General features: G+C 46.7%; 2 protein-coding genes across 4 annotated transcripts in view; one reads left to right on the top strand and one right to left on the bottom strand.

Moving 5' to 3' along the window:
• PRR11 (proline rich 11) overlaps positions 1-17594 on the top strand; it is an 89709-nt gene that overhangs the window by 56964 nt on the left and 15151 nt on the right. For 2 of the 3 annotated variants that reach the window (XM_045376069.3, XM_005583860.5), the window contains exons 2-3: positions 3269-3401; positions 17328-17478. In XM_045376069.3, the coding sequence (XP_045232004.2) occupies positions 3274-3401; positions 17328-17478 (279 nt within the window). In that variant the 5' untranslated portion in view covers positions 3269-3273. The remainder of the gene's footprint in view (positions 1-3268; positions 3402-17327; positions 17479-17594) is intronic. The other variant, XM_074019138.1, reaches the window with a different exon arrangement.
• On the bottom strand, positions 6789-15650 carry LOC123569491 (putative speedy protein-like protein 3). The gene is given in 10 exon segments (XM_065532548.1): positions 6789-6968; positions 7089-7257; positions 9316-9401; positions 10892-10950; positions 12098-12328; positions 13862-14104; positions 15093-15212; positions 15215-15270; positions 15381-15439; positions 15540-15650. Coding segments are annotated over 10 exon segments (1194 nt in total). The 3' UTR covers positions 6789-6908.

Raw genomic sequence — 17594 nt, 5'->3', positions numbered from 1 at the left:
GCTCAGTTTTTACAACCTGCAGCAGGGTAGTCGGGGTTCGTGGGCCAGTGGAATCTGAGAGCTGAGCAAGTATAGCACTGCATACCAAGTGCTGAAAGGTTACTGAGTGAACAGAAGTGGAATGAATGTGTATTTTAAAGGCCAATTGTTCCCATTCAAATCTGAGTTTGAAGGGAAGGAGGCCCAGGCCTTGGGATCATTTTCAGTTCTGCTACTTGAATAACAACATCTTTGTTCCTCAAGTAGCAACAACTAAAAGCAGCAAAGCCTTTCTAGAACTTCAGCTCAAAATTAAGCTGTGACTTAATTTTCTTCAGAAAGGGATCCAGATTGAAATGTGAATATACTAGATAATGTTTTTGTTTTGTTTTTTCATTTTGTACCATAGCAAGAAGGACCCTTTTATTAAAGGTTTCCAAAATATTCACTTGGTCACAATCAAGATAATGGTAACATATATTTAATGGTAATATATTTAAATTGATCATTATGATATATACTTATATAGATATATGTTAGTGTATAGCATATTAGTGTGTATAGCATCTTAGAAAGAACAGATATATTTATATTAAAATATTTGTTGCATTCTTAAGTGCAAAGCAGCTTTTATTCTCTTGATAATTATTGATTATATCCCGACATTTGTATAAAAAATTCACTTTATTTCGACAGATCCTAATTTGCTGTTACTGTATCAAGTGGCCTTGCCATTTTTTTAAATTTTATTTTGATTATTTTTAAATTGACCAATAATAATTACACATATTTGTGGGGTACATGGTGAAGTTTTGATACATGTAATGTGTATGAATAGATCAGGGTAGTTAGTATATCCATTATCTGCAACATGTATCATTTATTTATGTTAGTAAAATTCAATACCCTCCTTCCAGCTATTTGAAACTAGATAATACATTATTGTTAACTATAGTCATCCTATGGTGCCATAGAACACTAGAACTTATTCCTCTTATCTAGCTGTAATTTTATTACTGGAAAGGGGTCCCAATCCAGACCCCAAGAGACGACTCTTAGACCTCATGCAAGAAAAAATTCAGGACAAGTCCATAAAGTGCAAGCGTGTTTATTAAGAAGGTAAAGGAATAAAAGAACGGCTATTCCATAGGCAGAGCAGTGGCATGGTCTGCTCAACTAAGTATACTTATATCTTGATTATATGCTAAACAAGGGGTGGATTATTCGTGCGTTTTCTGGGGAAAGGGTAGGAATTTCCCAGAACTGAGGGTTCCTTCCCTCTTTAGACTATATAGGGTAACTTCTAGACATTACCATGGCATTTTTAAACTGTCTTGGTGCTGGTGGGAGTGTCTTTTAGCATGCAAATGTATTATAACTAGTGTATAATGAGCAGTAAGGACTATCAGAGGCCACTTTCATTGCTCTCTTGGTTTTGGCCAGGTTCTTTACTGCATCATGTTTTATCAGAAGGGTCTTTGTGACCTATATCTTGTGCCAACCTCCTATCTCATCCTGTGACTAAGAATGCCTAACCTCCTGGGAATGCAGCGCAGTAGGTCTTAGCCTCATTTTACCCAACCCCTATTCAAGATGGAGTTGCTCTGCTTCAAATGCCTCTATTTTGTATCCTTTAACAAATCTTTCCCTATCCCTCCTTCCTCCCCACCTTTCCCAGCCTCTAGTATCCTCTGTTCTACTAGGTAATGTTTTTATTTTATTTTATTTTATTTTATTTATTTATTTATTCATCAGATGGAGTCTTGTTTTGTCACCCAGGCTGGAGTGCAGTGGCGTGATCTCGTCTCACTGCAACCTCTGCCTCCCGGGTTCAAGTGATTCTCCCACCTCAGCCTCCCCAGTAGCTGGGACCACAGACACATGCCACCATGCCCAGCTAATTTTTGTATTTTTAATAGAGACATGATTTTGCCATGTGGCCAGGCTGGTCTCGAACTCCTGGCCTCAAGCGATCTGCCCACCTCGGCCTCCCAAACTTCCGGGATTACAGATGTGAGCCACCGCACCCAGCCAGTGATGTTTTTAAATGCTTTAAAATAACTGTTTTAAGGCCCACGCCTGTAATCCCAGCACTTTGGGATTATGCCACCAGGTGTGGTGGCAAGTGCCTGTGGTCCCAACTACTTGGGAGGCTGAGGCGGGAGAATCATTTGAACCTGGGAGGTGGAGGTTGCAGTGAGCCGAGATCACGCCACTGCACTTCAGCCTGGGTGACAGAGCTAGACTGTGCCTCAAAAAATAAAATAACTGTTTTAAAATACCCATGTCTTTGATTTGGGGTAATTGTTATTTCATTTTACAGTATATTGCCTATTTAATCTAGTGTCACACCACAGCGTATTAGAAAGAACATGGAAGACTTATAGGTCTGGACTTATTGCATTGCATTGATAGATTGTCTAATCTTTTTTATCCTCAGTTTATTCTTCTGTAAAAACGGGAATAAAAATCCTCCTTGTCAGGGATAATACCTTGCAGGATAGTAAGGGTTAACTAAAAAGATGTATGTGAAGATACCTAACAGTAAAGGGGTATTGAATAAATGGCTAATGTTGTTTCCTCATCTCACTACCAATTCCACCTGTCACAGCTCAGTAGATGCTGCCGGTAAAAATCATCTTTTTTTTTTTTTTTGAGATGGAGTTTTCACTCTTGTTGCCCAGGCAGGAGTGCAATGGCACGATCTTGGCTCACCACAACCTCTGCCTCCCGAATTCAAGCGATTCTCCTACCTCAGCCTCCCGAGTAGCTGGGATTTACAGACATGCACCACCACGCCCGGCTAATTTTGTATTTTTAGTAGAGACAGGGTTTCTCCATGTTGGTCAGGCTGGTCTTGAACTCCTGACCTGAGGTGATTCGCCCACCTTGGCCTCCCAAAGTGCTGAGATTACAGGCATGAGCCACCATGCCTGACCAACATATTATTTTAATAACTGACTATAACCCAACTACAGCCATATTCGCTACTATCAAGAAAGGAAAATTCATTTAACTTAAGAAAAGCAACACAAGCAGAACAAACTTAGAGAATAATATAATGCCAAGACCAAGATCTCTCCAGAGATAGTTTAAATCTGGGTTTACATTTTCCCCTACTTCAAGGCTCTTCTGGGATGCTGGTAGTGACCTATTTCTTAATCAAGATGGTGGTTACAAGGGTGTGTTCATGGTATGATAATTCATTGAACTATACACTTAAGATTTGTGTACTTTCTATATGTATATATTATTCCTCAACTAAAAATGTAAAAATATTTCTCTGCAGAAATCATGCCCAAGTTCAAACAACGAAGACGAAAGCTAAAAGCCAAAGCCAAAAGATTATTCAAAAAAAAAGAAGCCTCCCACTTTCAGTCCAAGCTAATTACATCTCCTCCTCCACCACTCTCGCCAGAAAGGTAAGGCATAATGTGGAACAGAGAAAATGCTAGAGAGATCTGATCAATTTAAGATAGAGTTTCCAGATTTAGCAGATAAAAATAGAAGGCAGGGCTGGGGGCAGTCACTCATGCCTGTAATCCCAGCACTTTGGGAGGCCAAGGCTGGTGGATTACCTGAGGTCAGGAGTTTGAGACCAGCCTGGCCAATATGGTGAAACCCTGTCTCTACTAAAACTACAAAAATTAGCCTGTGTGGTGGTGGGAACCTGTAATCCCAGCTACTCGGGAGACTTAGGCAGGAGAATTGTTGAACCCGGGAGGCGGAGCTTGCAGTGAGCCGAGATCGCGCCATTGCACTCAAGCCTGGGCAACAAGAGTGAAAGTGCCTCTCAAAAAAAAACAAAAGGAGGCCCAGTTAAATTTGAATTTCAGATAAACAATGAATAATTCTTTCATATAATTGTGTTCTATGTGACATTTGGAATATATTTATACTATAATTATGCATGCTTTATCTGAAATTAATTTATTTTAATTTTTATTTATTTGTTTATTTACTTTTAAGACTGAGTCTTACTCTGTCACCTAAGCTGGAGTGCAGTAGCATGATCAAGGCTCACTGCAGCCTTGACTTCCTGGGCTCAAGAGATCCTCCCACTCTGTCTCCAAAACAGACAAAACCTCTAGCTTGGGATTGGCCTTCTCGTCTATTATTTTTCTTTTTAAAAATTTTTTTTTGAAAATAGATGTCGATACTATGTTGTCCAGGCTGTCCTCAAACTCTTGGCCTCAAGTGATCCTCCCGCCATGACTTCCAAAAGTGCTGGAAATGTAGGTGTGAGCACTGCACCCACCGTTATGTTTTTTTCTACATAAAAAATAATGCAGGATTATCTTCTAGAGCTAATTAATATGTTCAAATAACCAAAACCCCATTAAGGAAAAATGTCACATGACAGCAAATAATCAATCCAGACCAATATGATCACACTCACTGTGAAGGTGAGAAAACTTCATCTTTATTACATTTCCCCAAGAGACGCACTGCATTGTTCTCTTGAAAACACACAGCTCATGTCCTCCTTTAAAACACACATCCTCTTTAAAGTAACATACAGACATGCCAATACAAGGTAAAAAATTACATCTGATTTCTCACATTTCAAAAACATACAGTAAACATCAAATAAAAATTTATTTTTATAAGAATTTAGAGGAACTATCATGTAGCTGTAAGTGTAATAGATATATTAAGTATCATAGATAAAAAGAGTGCTCCCTTCAGCAGCACATGTAGTAACAGATACAAAGATTTAAAGATAAAAGCTTTAGGATAAAAAGAATCCTCTCTTAAAAAGGAAAACAAAATTATATTTATGTATATATAGCAACTATAACACCCATCTCACAACTTTATAGGAACAGTGTCTATTCAAAAATATCAGTATTTTCAAAATATTTAAAATAAATGTAATAATTCTATGCCCATCTTTTTCAAAATAAACCAATAAAATATATAGTATATATTAGACATGTTAGTATATATCTAAGACATGTTAAAAATCACAACTGAATTCTCACAATTCAGTCACAAATCTAAACAGCAAATAAAAATTTCTGTGACAGGAACTTAGGAGAACTACCAATAGCTATAAATAGAAGGGATTATTATGTAAGTATCCTAGATTAAAAAGTATACTTGCTTTAGAGGCACATGTAATAATACAGAAAACAATTTAAAGATAATAAAAGATTTAGGATAAAAAGGATTCTCTCTTAAAATGAAAAGAAAATTATATATATATAACAGCTATAACTCTCATCAAAAAATCTACAGGAACAGCATATTTTCAAAAGTACAATTTCCAAACTATTTGAAATAAACCTATTAATAATTCGATGGACAACATTTTCCAAACAAACCAATAAATGCATAGTGTGCATGAAGCTATCTGTTACAGTCTATGGCACTCATATTTTACAAAGAATTCTGTGCCAATCTGAGCGTCTGCACTGTGCCTTCAAATGCTCCTGGACTGTGGCAACCAAGTCCATAGGAAACAAGACCTCCAGGTTCCGCCCCGGGGAGGTTGGAATTCAGCAATATAAAAAAAGAGAGGTGGTGCTGCAGGACGGGGTGGAACCAGGAACACCCCTGGTTTCTCACTGTTCTCTGTGGATTCCTAGAAGTACCCGCTTTGTCTTAGGAGGACAACGGTGATCACTCTATTCAGCTCCATCTAGAACAGTCCAGGTTCTTCTAGATGATCTGCACAAATGGCTCCTCTCCTCCTTCCTGGTGTCTGCCATTAGCATTGGAATAAAGTTCCTGCTGAAAATCCGCATCTCAGCCGGGCGCGGTGGCTCACGCCTGTAATCCCAGCACTTTGGGAGGCCGAGGCGGGCGGATCACAAGGTCAGGAGATCGAGACCACGGTGAAACCCCGTCTCTACTAAAAATACAAAAAATTAGCCGGGCGCGGTTGTGGGCGCCTGTAGTCCCAGCTACTCGGGAGGCTGAGGCAGGAGAATGGCGTGAACCCGGGAGGCGGAGCTTGCAGTGAGCCGAGATGGCGCCACTGCACTCCAGCCTGGGCGACAGAGCGAGACTCCCTCTCAAAAAAAAAAAAAAAAGAAAATCCGCATCTCCCCTGGGCCCGGTGTTCTGGAAGTGAGAGAGAGGATGTCACACTTCAAGGAGGCAGCTCTCTAGACAGGAAGGTTATTCACGTCCCACGTCAAGTCTAACAAGAATTCAGAGCCATTGAGAAATCCAGTTTTATCATCTGTCCTTCATTCTGTAGCCTGCTTCTGAACCATTGTGTTCAACTGTGAAACTCACACTTAGGTGACCCTGATTCCAAAACTCATTTAATACACCCAAGGTCAGTCCCAGTGATCTGCTTCATAGCAAGGACTTTGGGTGGGTCTCCCCAGGGAGTCGGGCACCCTCAGAGAGTGTGGCTTTGGACTTCATCACAGCTGGGGCCTTTTGTGTCACTTAAGAGCTAAACTTGTAACCACGCTAGATCCATTTCTAATGTGACAACATCACGAACCCCGAGTCCAGAAGCCTAATCCATAATCCTACCTCCTCATAATGAAGTCTCATGCTCTGCTCACCGTGGTTAGCTGCGTAAGATGTAAACCAAAGCTTCACTGAACCCTCGACCCAAATCGGTAACTCAAGTGCGTCAATCATAATGAACCTCCCCAAACTCAGTATTTATGATTATTTTTGAGTCAGGGTCTCACTCTGTTGCCTGGGCTGGAGTGCAGTGGCAGGATCAGGGCTCCGTGCAGCCCCGACCTCCCAGGCTCCAGTGATCCTCCCACATCGCCTGACTAATTTTTGTATTTTTGTGGAGAGGGAATCTCGCCATGTTGCCCAGGCTCGAAGCCGGATCAAGCAATTGGGTTCCTTGGATTTCCGAAATAGACCCCAATATTCTGCCTTTACCCTGAAGGATGCAGATGTACCTTCCCTCAGGCCGATGACCTCAGGCCTCCATGGTCCCTGGTGCTCTAGGAAAGGCGGGCGCGATCTCGTGCCCACACCCAGTGCTCTGGGTCATAAGCCTGGATCTGGAAAAACAAATGCCCCTTAAGAAGATGGGGACTCCCCAGGATACCCCTCCCCCCGCTTCCAGCCTCCAGCCCACCCGATTCCTCCCTACCTCCTCCACCTCCCCACGCCCCACCCACCTCCTCCAACTCCTCCAGGGAAACCCAAGCCCTGCAGCGCATGGAACAGAAGAACTGGAACCGAAGCTTATGGAACAAGGGTATCTGGGATCGGTTCTTCCCATACAGGAAGTAGAAGATGTTTCGTTTGGAGGCCTCGTTGTCCTCCTCCATGTCATTGGCCAGGTAGCTGGGGACAGAAATCAGGTTGCTGCTCAGGGGCACCACCAGGAGAGACCTCCAGCCAAGGTCAGCTTCCCAGAGAGGAGGGCAGGGGACTGCCCTCAGCTCAGGACTGGCACCCACCCTGCAGAGCTATGCCTTCCTCAGGAGGGCCCTGATGGACAGAGACCTGCTGAAGGGCATCTCCCACTCCTTCAGGATGGAGACAAAAACCCAACTGGTGGCCAAGAGTGGTGGCCTACTCCTGGAATCTCAGCACATTGGGAGGCTGAAGCAGGATCATTTGAGGCCAGGAGTTTGAGATGAACCTGGGCAACATAGCAAGACCCTCATCTCTATAAAAAATGTAAAAAACACGCTGGACGTGGTGACTCATGCCTGTAATCCCAGCACTTTGGGAGGCTGAACCAGGTGGATCGCTTGAGGCCAGGAGTTCAACACCAGCGACACCAGCCTGGTCAACACGGTGAAACCCCATCCCTACTAAAAATACAAAAATCAGCCTGGTGTGGTGGCACAGGCACCCTTTAGTCCTAGCTACTCAAAAGGCTGAGGCACAAGAATTACATGAACCCAGGAGGAGGAGGTTACAGTGAGCCAAGATTGGGCCACTCCATTCTAGCCTAAGAGGCAGAGCAAGTCTCTGTATCAATAAATAAATAAATAAATAAATAACTGTCCAGGTGTGGTGGCACAGCCCTGTGGTCAAAGCTAATCTGGAGGCTGAGGTGGTAGGATCACTTGAGTACAGGATATGGAGGCTGCAGTGAGCTATGATCTCACCACTGCACTCCAGCTTGGGGGACAGAGCAAGTCTGTCTAAAAAAGTAAAATAAATTGAATACATTGATATTTTGCCAAACCCTGCCTTCTACAGGCATCTAGTCTAATGGGACTGGGAGTAATCAGGGCAGATGACCTAATCCCAATGTCACATGGTAATAGGATGTAACTGGAGAGCTACGAGCATGCAAAAGTTGGAAGATGAAGGAAGGCATCACAGAGGCCATGGGGTGAACTGACTTTAAGGAATGGGTCCTTCACTTCAGAACCACATGGGTGTGGAACACCCAGACAGAAAACACAAATGCAAAGTCGAGTAGAGGGCATTTGGAAGGAGCGGTGAAGCCACGCCAGGAAACACCAAGATGGCGAGCCAGTTTGGTTGTAGAGATTGTAGAGAGGGTGGAATTTGCACTGTGGACCCCGGCCTCGATTTTGAAAGACATCAGCTAAGGAAGTTGTTCAGGTGGGCAGTGAGGGCGTTGTGCTTTGGAAAGATGCTCAGGCTGCACTAGGAAGCCCCAAGGCTTGGAGAGAGACTCCAGGAGACCCCAGCAGGGAGCATTTGACAGTGGATTAGAGTGATGCAAGAGGGACCTGAACTGTGGCCTCTGTCATGGGAACCTCGAGGAGGTCGATGGCATTTGCAGTTGATGGAAGGAGAGAGAGAGAAGAACCAGAAACGTCTGCTTGCTGGGGGGAGCGTCGTGTCCACTCCTCTGCTCCTTTTCTTCTCCCCTTAGCGGTTGATGGTTCCTTTTGTTTTATTCTTTTATTTGTACACTGGCATTGGAATTTGTTTTTTTGGCTTTCTTTTTTTTTTTTTGAGAAAAAGTCTCGCTCTATTGCCCAGGCTGGAGTGCAGTGGCTCAATCTTAGCTCACTGCAACCTCTGCCTCCTGGGTTCAAGGGGTTCTCTTGCCTCAGCCTCCCAAGTAGCTTGGATTACAGGTGCACACCACCATGCCCAGCTAATTTTTCTATTTTTAGTAGAGATGGGGTTTTGCCATGTTGGCCAGGCTAGTATTGAACTCCTGACCTCAAGTGATCCGTTTGCCTCAGCCTCCCAAAGTGCTGGGATTACAGGCATGAGCCACCGCGTCCAGGCTGAGTTTCTTTTTAGAAACAACAGTCTAAGAACAAGATAGTATAATCCTCTTTTTTCTGTACACAGAGTAAAGAGGACAAATAGGTGAAAGAATAAATGAAAGGCTGGAATCCCACTTTCCCTGCTGTCCCAGGGCATTGGATATTGACGGATAGGAGGAAGCAAACCACTCACAGAGCCAGGAAGAAATGAATGCGTTGGTATTGCCAGGAGAAGAGGCCAGCACGGCTAAAATATGCTATGACCATAGCCAGGAGATACTGGTGGAGAGAAAGAAACAGAGAGAGGGAGAGGTCACATCTTGAGAGAGGACGATCATGGAGATAGTGGAATGGGGGTGTGGGGAGGGGCTGCCCATCAGAGAAGGGACCTCAGTGTTGGCATGACTGTGCTCATGTGGAAATTGCAGGGTGGAGGAGTATTCCTCCCATCACCGGAGGAAGGGATGTCGGTGATGCTCCCAGGATGGTGGGCTCCAATGGGATCTTTTAACGGGTGTGTCTAGGTCGGCTGGTGTCAGGAGGGTCTTTTGTGTGCCAGGCAGAGAACTGTCTCAAAGAGCTGAGAGTAGAGGGGCCAGGAGCTTCAGGGTGCGGCCTGACTGCCAAACGACCTGTAGGAGAGGCAGGGGCCACTCATTCACTCGGCAAGAGACCAGCAGTGTCCTGAGGGAGATGCTGACAAATCATAAAAAGACCAAGAATAGCGGGGCGCAGTGGCTCACGCCTGTAATCCCAGCACTTTGGGAGGCCGAGGCGGGTGGATCACAAGGTCAGGAGATCTCGACCATCTTGGCTTACGCAGTGAAACCCCGTCTCTACTAAAAACACAAAAAATTAGCCAGGCGTGGTGGCGGGCGCCTATAGTCCCAGCTGCTGGGGAGGTTGAGGCAGGAGAATGGCGTGAACCCGGGAGGCAGAGCTTGCAGTGAGCAGAGATTGCGCCACTGCACTCCAGCCTGGGCGACAGAGTGAGACTCCGTCTCAAAATAAAAAAAAAAGACCAAGAATAGCTGGGAGTGGCAGCTCAAGCCTGTGATCCCAGTAGTTTGAGAGGCTGAGACAGGAGGATCACATGAGCCCAACAGTTCGAGAACAACCTGGGCAACTTAGCAAGACCATTTGTATAAAATTATTCAAGCATGATGGCATGTGCCTGTACTCCCAGCTACTCAGGAGGCTGAGGCAGGAGGATTGCATGAGCCCAGGAATTAGAGGCTGCAGTGAGCTGCGATCATGCCACTCTACTCCATCCTGGGGAACACAGCTGGATACTGTCTCAAAAAAAAAAAAAAAAAAAAAAGTGGGCACCAAGACTCAAGACTGTGGGAGCTGGAGGGGCACAGTGGCTCACTTCTGTAATCCCAGCATTTTGGGAGGCCAAGGCGAGCGGAACACCTGAGGTCAGGTGTTCAAGACCAACCAGGTCAACATGGCAAAACCTCGTCTCTACTAAAAACACAAAAATTAGCCAGCCATGGTTAATTGTAATCCCAGCTGCTTGGAAGACTGAGGCAGGAGAATGCCTTGAACCTAGGAGGCGTCTGCTGCAGTGAGCCAAGTTTGAGACACTGCCTCCAGCCAGGGCAACAGAGCGAGACTATCTCACAAAAAGAAAAGAAAAAGACTGTGGGAGCATCTGGTGGGAAGTGCTGGAGGGAGAGAGGAGAGGAACTGTGGGTTTGGAAGCTGCGCCCTCCCCCCGGCAGTGCACTGAAGCAGGAACACAGTTCTGTGGAGAACAACCTTACCTTGTCGGACACCCTCAGATCTTTGTCCCAGGCCAGGAATCTTTTAACGACAGGATCCTCTGTGATTAGAGAGCAGATGTCAGCATGAGAAGCAGGACAGGGTTTCTGTGGGAGCAGCAGGGCAGCAAGGAGAAGTGTGTCTCCCTGGGGGAAATCTCAGGATTGCTGCCACAAGTGAGGTGGATGGGAGAGGGGAGAATGACTTTCACTGGGCAAGGGAGAGAGGCTCCTGCTCTGAGACTCGCCTGAGAAGAGGCCGAAGGAGGCCTTGGGTGTGAGAATCTACAGGATGTAGAGCTGGCAATAAACCAGAACGCCCTCCCAGCAGACACAGAGGGACCACTGCACAGTCATAAAGGAATTCCCATCATTTCCTCATGAGACAGTCACATCAGGGTGTGACCATGGCCTAGGTATCCCCCTCTACGGATGGAGACACTTAGGTTTAGAAAAGTCAGCAAGAGACAATAAGTTTTAGAGGGCACAGCTGAAGCCACTTTCTTTGATTTTTGATTTTGTTTTATAAATTTATTTTTTGGTTTTTTTTTTTTGAGCTGGAGTCTCGCTCTGTGGGCCAGGCTGGAACGCAGTGGCACGATCTCAGCTCACTGCAACCTCAGCCTCCCGGGTTCAAGCGATTCTCCCATCTCAGTCCCCTGAGTAGCTGGGATTACAAGCGTGTGCTACCATGCCTAGCTAATTTTGTATTTTTAGTAGAGATCAGGTTTTACTATGTTGGTCAGGCTGGTCTCTAACTCCTGACCTCAGGTGATCCACCAGCCTCGGCCTCCCAAAGTGCTAGGATTACAGGTATGAGCTACTGCACCCGGCCTTGCTTTTTCTTTTGAGACAGAGTTTTGCTCTGTCACCCAGGCTGGAGTGCAGTGGTGCCATCATAGCTCACTGCAGCCTCAAAAGTCCTGAGTTCAAGCAATCCTCTTGCCTCAGCCTCCCAACATGGTGGGATCTCAGGCGTGAGCCACCGCACTTGGCCCAAAACCAAGATTTCTTATCCCAAGCGCTGACCTAATCCTAATCTTCTATTGTCTCCTAAGCGTCCCTTATGAGTGATCACTTCTGAGTCCTCCCGCATGGAGAGCTCACCCACTGGGGGCATATTTTTCCCATTGGAAAAGTGTGGTTATTGGAAGTTGCCTCTTTTTTAGAATATCAGGACTGGAGGTGCTCTCTGGGGTGTCCTCCTACCAAGCAGCCTGTTGAAAGTCTCGTGGTGCTCAGGGAGCACGCATGACACTCGCCGTCGCTTCAGCTTCATCTTGAGCCCACACAGCGTCTCCGCCGCCCAGGTCTCCTCAGGCTCAGGGGCGAGCTCCTTCTCTGGCTCCTCCTCCGATGACTCCTCAGATTCGTCCGACCACTCCCTCTTCCTTTTCCAGCAAAGGGACCTACACGGGGGACTGGGATCTACCCCAGGGGCTGAGTAAAGAAACCATGCCACTGTGTAATGCTTCTGCAATTGATCACCTTAGAGCCTGACCCAAAATGCCAAACCACTCTCCATCCTCCCCAGCCCCCAGACTGCTGGCTTCTCCAAGGCATCTTTCTGTCTTTCTCCTTCGCTGAACCCCATGAGCCGCACCTTCCCCTCTCCAAAACGCCAAACCACTCTTCATCCTCCCCAGCCTTACAGACTGCTGGCTTCTCACTGCAACCTCCGTCTCCCAGGTTCCAGTGACTCTCCTGCCTCAGCCTCCCAAGTAGTTGGGATTACAGGTGCTTGTCATAACGCCCAGCTCATTTTTGTACTTTTAGTAGAGACAGGGTTTCGCCATGTTGGCCAGGCTGGTCTCTAACTCCTGGCCTCAAGTGATCTGCCTGCCTTGGCCTCCCAAAGTACTGGGATTACAGGTGTGAGCTACAGCACCCTGCCTCAGTCCCTCCATTCTTCCCACACACCTCCTCAGGTGCTCCTTCCTGACTTCTGGACCTGTCCTTTTCTCTTTTTTTTTGCCACAGGGTCTCAATCTCTCCCTCAGACTGGAGTGCAGTGGTGCTATCTTGGCTCAAAGCAACCTCCACCTCCCGGGTTCTAGTGATTATCCTGTCTCAGCCTCCCAAGTAGCTGGGAATACAGGTGTGCACCACCACGCCCAGCTAAGTTTTGTATTTTTGGTATTGACGAGGTTTCTGTATATTGGTCAGGCTGGTCTCGAACAACTGACCTCAGGTGATCCACCCGCCTCAGCCTCCCAAAGTGCTGGGATTACAGGCGTGAGCTACCGCACCCGGACTTTGGTTTTCTTTTGAAACAGGGTTTTGCTCTGTCATGCAGGCTGGAGTGCAGTGGTGCAGTCATAGCTCACTGCAGCCTCAAAGTCCTGAGTTCAAGCAATCCTCTTGCCTCAGCCTCCCAGTGTGCTGGGATCTCAGGCATCAGCCACCACACCTGGCCCAAAACCAAACTTTCTCTTTTTTTTTTTTTTTTTGTTGTTGTTGTTGTTGTTTTGAGACGGAGTCTCGCTCTGTCACCCAGGCTAGAGTGCAGTGATGCGATCTCGGCTCACTGCAAGCAACACCTCCGGGGTTCATGCCATTCTCCTGCCTCAGCCTCCCGAGTAGCTGGGACTACAGGCACCCGCCACTATGCCCGGCTAATTTTTTGTATTTTTAGTGGAGACTGGGTTTCACCATGTTAGCCAGGATGGTCTTGATCTCCTGACCTTATAATCCGCCCACCTCGGCCTCCCAAAGTGCTGGGATTACAGGCGTGAGCCACAGCGCCCAGCCCAAAACCAAGCTTTCTTGTCCCAAGCGCCAACCTTTATCAAGTCCAGCCTAATCCTCTATCATCTCCTAAGCGTCCCTCATGAGTGATCACTTCTGAGTCCTCCCGCATGGAGAGCTCACCCACTGGGGGCATATTTTTCCCATTAGAAAAGTGTGGTTATTGGAAGTTGCCTCTTTTTTAGAAGAACAGGATTGGAGGTGCTCTCTGGGGTGTCCTCCTACCAAGCAGCCTGTTGAAGTCCTCGTGGTGCTCAGGGAGCACGGACGACACTAGCTGTTGCTTCAGCTTCAACTTCAGCTTCATCTTGAGCCCACACAGCGTCTCCACCACCCAGGTCTCCTCAGGCTCATGGGCGAGCTCCTTCTCTGGCTCCTCCTCCGATGACTCCTCAGATTTGTCCGACCACTCCCTCTTCCTTTTCCAGCAAAGGGACCTACATGGGGGGCTGGGATCTACCCCAGAGGCTGAGTGAAGAAACCAGGCCACCGTGTAATGCTTCTGCAACTGATCACCTTAGACCCTGACCCCAAACCCCAAACCACTCTCCATCCTCCCCAGCCTCAGAGACTGTTAGCTTCTCCAAGGCATCTTTCTGACTTTCTCCTCTGCTCAACCCCATGTCCTGCTCCTTCCCCTCCCCATTATTCCGACTCTGTGTCCTCAGAACACTTCCTCATGTCCTTCCCTGATCCCTGGCTCTCTGAGCCCCTCCTTTGTTTTTTGTTTTTTGTTTTTGTTTTGTTGTGTTTTTTGTTTTGAGACAGAATCTTGCTTTGTCACCCAGGCTGGAGTGTAGTGGTGCAATCTCAGCTCACTGCAACATCTATCTCCCGGAGTCCAGTTATTCTCCTGCCTCAGCCTCTCAGGTAGCTGGGATTACAGGTGCCTGCCATAATGCCCATTTTTGTACTTTTAGTAGAGACGGGGTTTCACCATTTTGGCCAGGCTGCTCTCAAACTCCTGGCCTCAAGTGATCCGCTTGCCTTGGGCCTCCCAAAGTGCTGGGATTACAGGTGTGAGCCACTGCACCTGGCCTGAATTTCTCCATTCTTCCCACACACCCTCCTCAGGTGTGTGGAGACTTCCTGACCTCTGACCCTTCTTTCTTTTTTGGAGACAGTGTCCAACTCTCTCACCCAGACTGGAGTGCAGTAGCACAATCTCGGGTCACTGCAACCTCTTCCTCCCAGGCTCAAGCGATTCTCCTGTCTCAGCCTCCCAAGTGGCTGGGATTACAGGCGTGCACCACTACCGCCTGGCTAATTTTTGTACTTTCAGTAGAGATGAGGTTTCACCATGTTGGCCAGGCTGGTCTTGAACTCCTGACCTCAGGTGATCCGCCCGCCTCAGCCTCCCAAAGTGTTGGGGTTACAGGTGTGAGCCACTGCACCCAGCCCCCTTCCTTCATCTTAGTCAACCCTATCCCACCTCTTCTTCCTCCAGTCACCTCACCTGATGGTCCTGACACTTCATTATCTACCACCTCCTGGCGGGGGTACCCCGAGGTGCTCAGCTGGGGGCTCTGCTCCTCATCCTGGGGGTGCGGTTGACAACTGGTCATGATCTTTCCAAAATCTGTCCCAACCCACGGAACCTAGTCTCTGTTCTGTCCAAAGCCGCCTTCTGGATTCTGCTAGGACCCGGAAGAGTGTATTATCAATTATTGAGGCTAGGAGAAGTCAGGAGTGGAGAACAGCTCTGAGAAGATGCTGTTGTCCACCTGAGCTCCCAGGCGCCAACGGAGGCCGGTCCTTCCAATCAGGAAGGTTGGAATCTCTGATGTCATCGGTCATTCCAACCTGGCAACCAGTTTGAAGAAAAACACATGTAACTGCCAAGCTGATCTCTTGTCCTGGAGATCCTGGGTGAATGGATGGTACCTCCTGCCACTGTCCCAACCTCAGACCACTGTCCAAAAGCATCATCAGGGTCTCCGCATCCCTCTGTTCCCTGTCCCAGCAGAGGCTGTGTCCTCTCCACGCAAAGCATGTTGGGGTCTCCTCTGTACATGCCCATTTCAGAGACCAGTCTGGTAGGAGAGGGAACAGGGTGGGAAAGAAAACTAGGGTAAGCAGAAACTATGAAACTTTACAAGAGTGAGATTATCATGTACAAGAGATCCCAAGAACATTGACTTGATGAAAAAGTCACATCAGAGCACTCAATTTGTCACTTTTCTGCCGAATGTTTACTGACTTTCACTGTCTGAGATTCTATACTGGGGGTACATATGTCCTCTGCCCTAAGGCATCTTTGAGTCCAAGAGACATTTTGAGGCCTGAAAATCATAGGAAACTGCCCTTGAGCTCACACATGTTTCCAATGGTGTCCCCAATTTCAGGTAGTCCATGGATTACCTAAAGCCAGCCCCTCCAGTTTGGCTAAGAAACTAGTCTGTATATCAAGTTTTGTATCATATGTATTGCTCTGAACTCAGAAATTTCCCTACCATTTATGGATTCTATGAATAAAATATCCCATGTACAAAAAGACTAAATCGAAAAATCTCAACTGTGCACAGTGGCTCATGCTTGTAATCCCAGCACTTTGAATGGCCAAGGGAGGAAGATTGCCTGAGGCCAGCAGTTCAAAACCAGTGTAGGCAACATAGCAAGATCCCATCTCTAAAAAAACAAAACCAAACCAAATTAGACAGGTGTGGTGGCTGGCACCTGTGTTCCAACTACTTGGGAGACTCATGCGACAGGAAGATCACTTGAGCCCAGGAGTTAGAAGCTGCAGTGAGCTATGATCTTGCCACTGCACTCGAGTCTGGGCAACACAGCAAGACGTTGTGTCAAAAACATTTTTTTTTCTTGGATAAAAAATAAAAGAGTTGCATGATATTCAGAGACTATCCAAAAAACCTGTGGGTTCCCGGCCGGGCTCAGTGGCTCGTGCCTATAATCCCAGCACTTTGGGAGGCCAAAGAGAGTGGATCACTTGAGGTCAGGAGTTTGAGACCAGACTGGCCATCTCTACTAAATATACAAAAAATTAACCAGGCATGGTGGCAGGTGCCTGTAATCCCAGCTACTCGGGAGGAGGGGCTGGAGAATCACTTAAACTCGGGGTGCGGAGGTTGCAGCGAGCCAAGATCACATCATTGCACTCCAGCCTGGGCAACAAGAGCAAAACTCCATCTCAAAAAAAATAAGGAACCTGTGAGTAAGTTCCCACATGGTTTCCTAATGGGCTCCGGCTCTCCTAGGAGTCTCTTGCTCATGGGAAAGGCACAGACTGAACGAGGCAGCTCTGCTTTTCTGGAGTTCAAATTTGCATTCATGATGCTTTAACCCGTCAGAGCTGGGTGGGTCCTCCTACAACAAAACAGTTTGCTATCTCTCTCCTAGTTAGCAGGCTTTCAAATATTAGAAGATCAATGTTCTGACCCCATTAAAATTTCTCTTGTGGAATGAAAAGCTCTGATTTAACCCGTCTTCAAGCCTGCTTTGCATATTCCTTTCTCTTCTGGCACACCACCATGCCTGGTTCAATTTTGTATTTTTTTGATAGGGACAGCGTTTCGCCATGTTGCCGAGGCTAGTCTCGAACTCCTGGTCTCAAGCAATCTGCTCACCTCAGCCTCCCAAAGTGCTAGGATTAGAGGCACGAGCCACCACGCCAGGCCAAGGCTATTATTCTGACTTAGGGGTTTTTGTTTGTTTCATTTTGTTTTTCCTACAGAGTCATTATTTCTTCAATAGATATATCTCAAAGCAGAAGCTGGCTAAGATCATCCTGGAACTTCAAATTTCCTAACATCAGAGATGCGATAGAACTTTGGACAAATAGAGTGTGGTCTATATACAGCTGGTGCCAGAACTGCATAACCCTGGTATGGATGTGACATCCCTGTTTTCAGCACTATAGTTCTTCTACACACTTGGTGTTCATATACATATGTGCTCAAGTCAGTCCAACCCTCAAGCTAAACTCAGATAAGATGAAATT

Source organism: Macaca fascicularis, chromosome 16, assembly GCF_037993035.2.
Source record: "Macaca fascicularis isolate 582-1 chromosome 16, T2T-MFA8v1.1".
Taxonomy (NCBI): Eukaryota; Metazoa; Chordata; class Mammalia; order Primates; family Cercopithecidae; genus Macaca; species Macaca fascicularis.
This window is presented reverse-complemented; position numbering and strand designations above follow the sequence as displayed.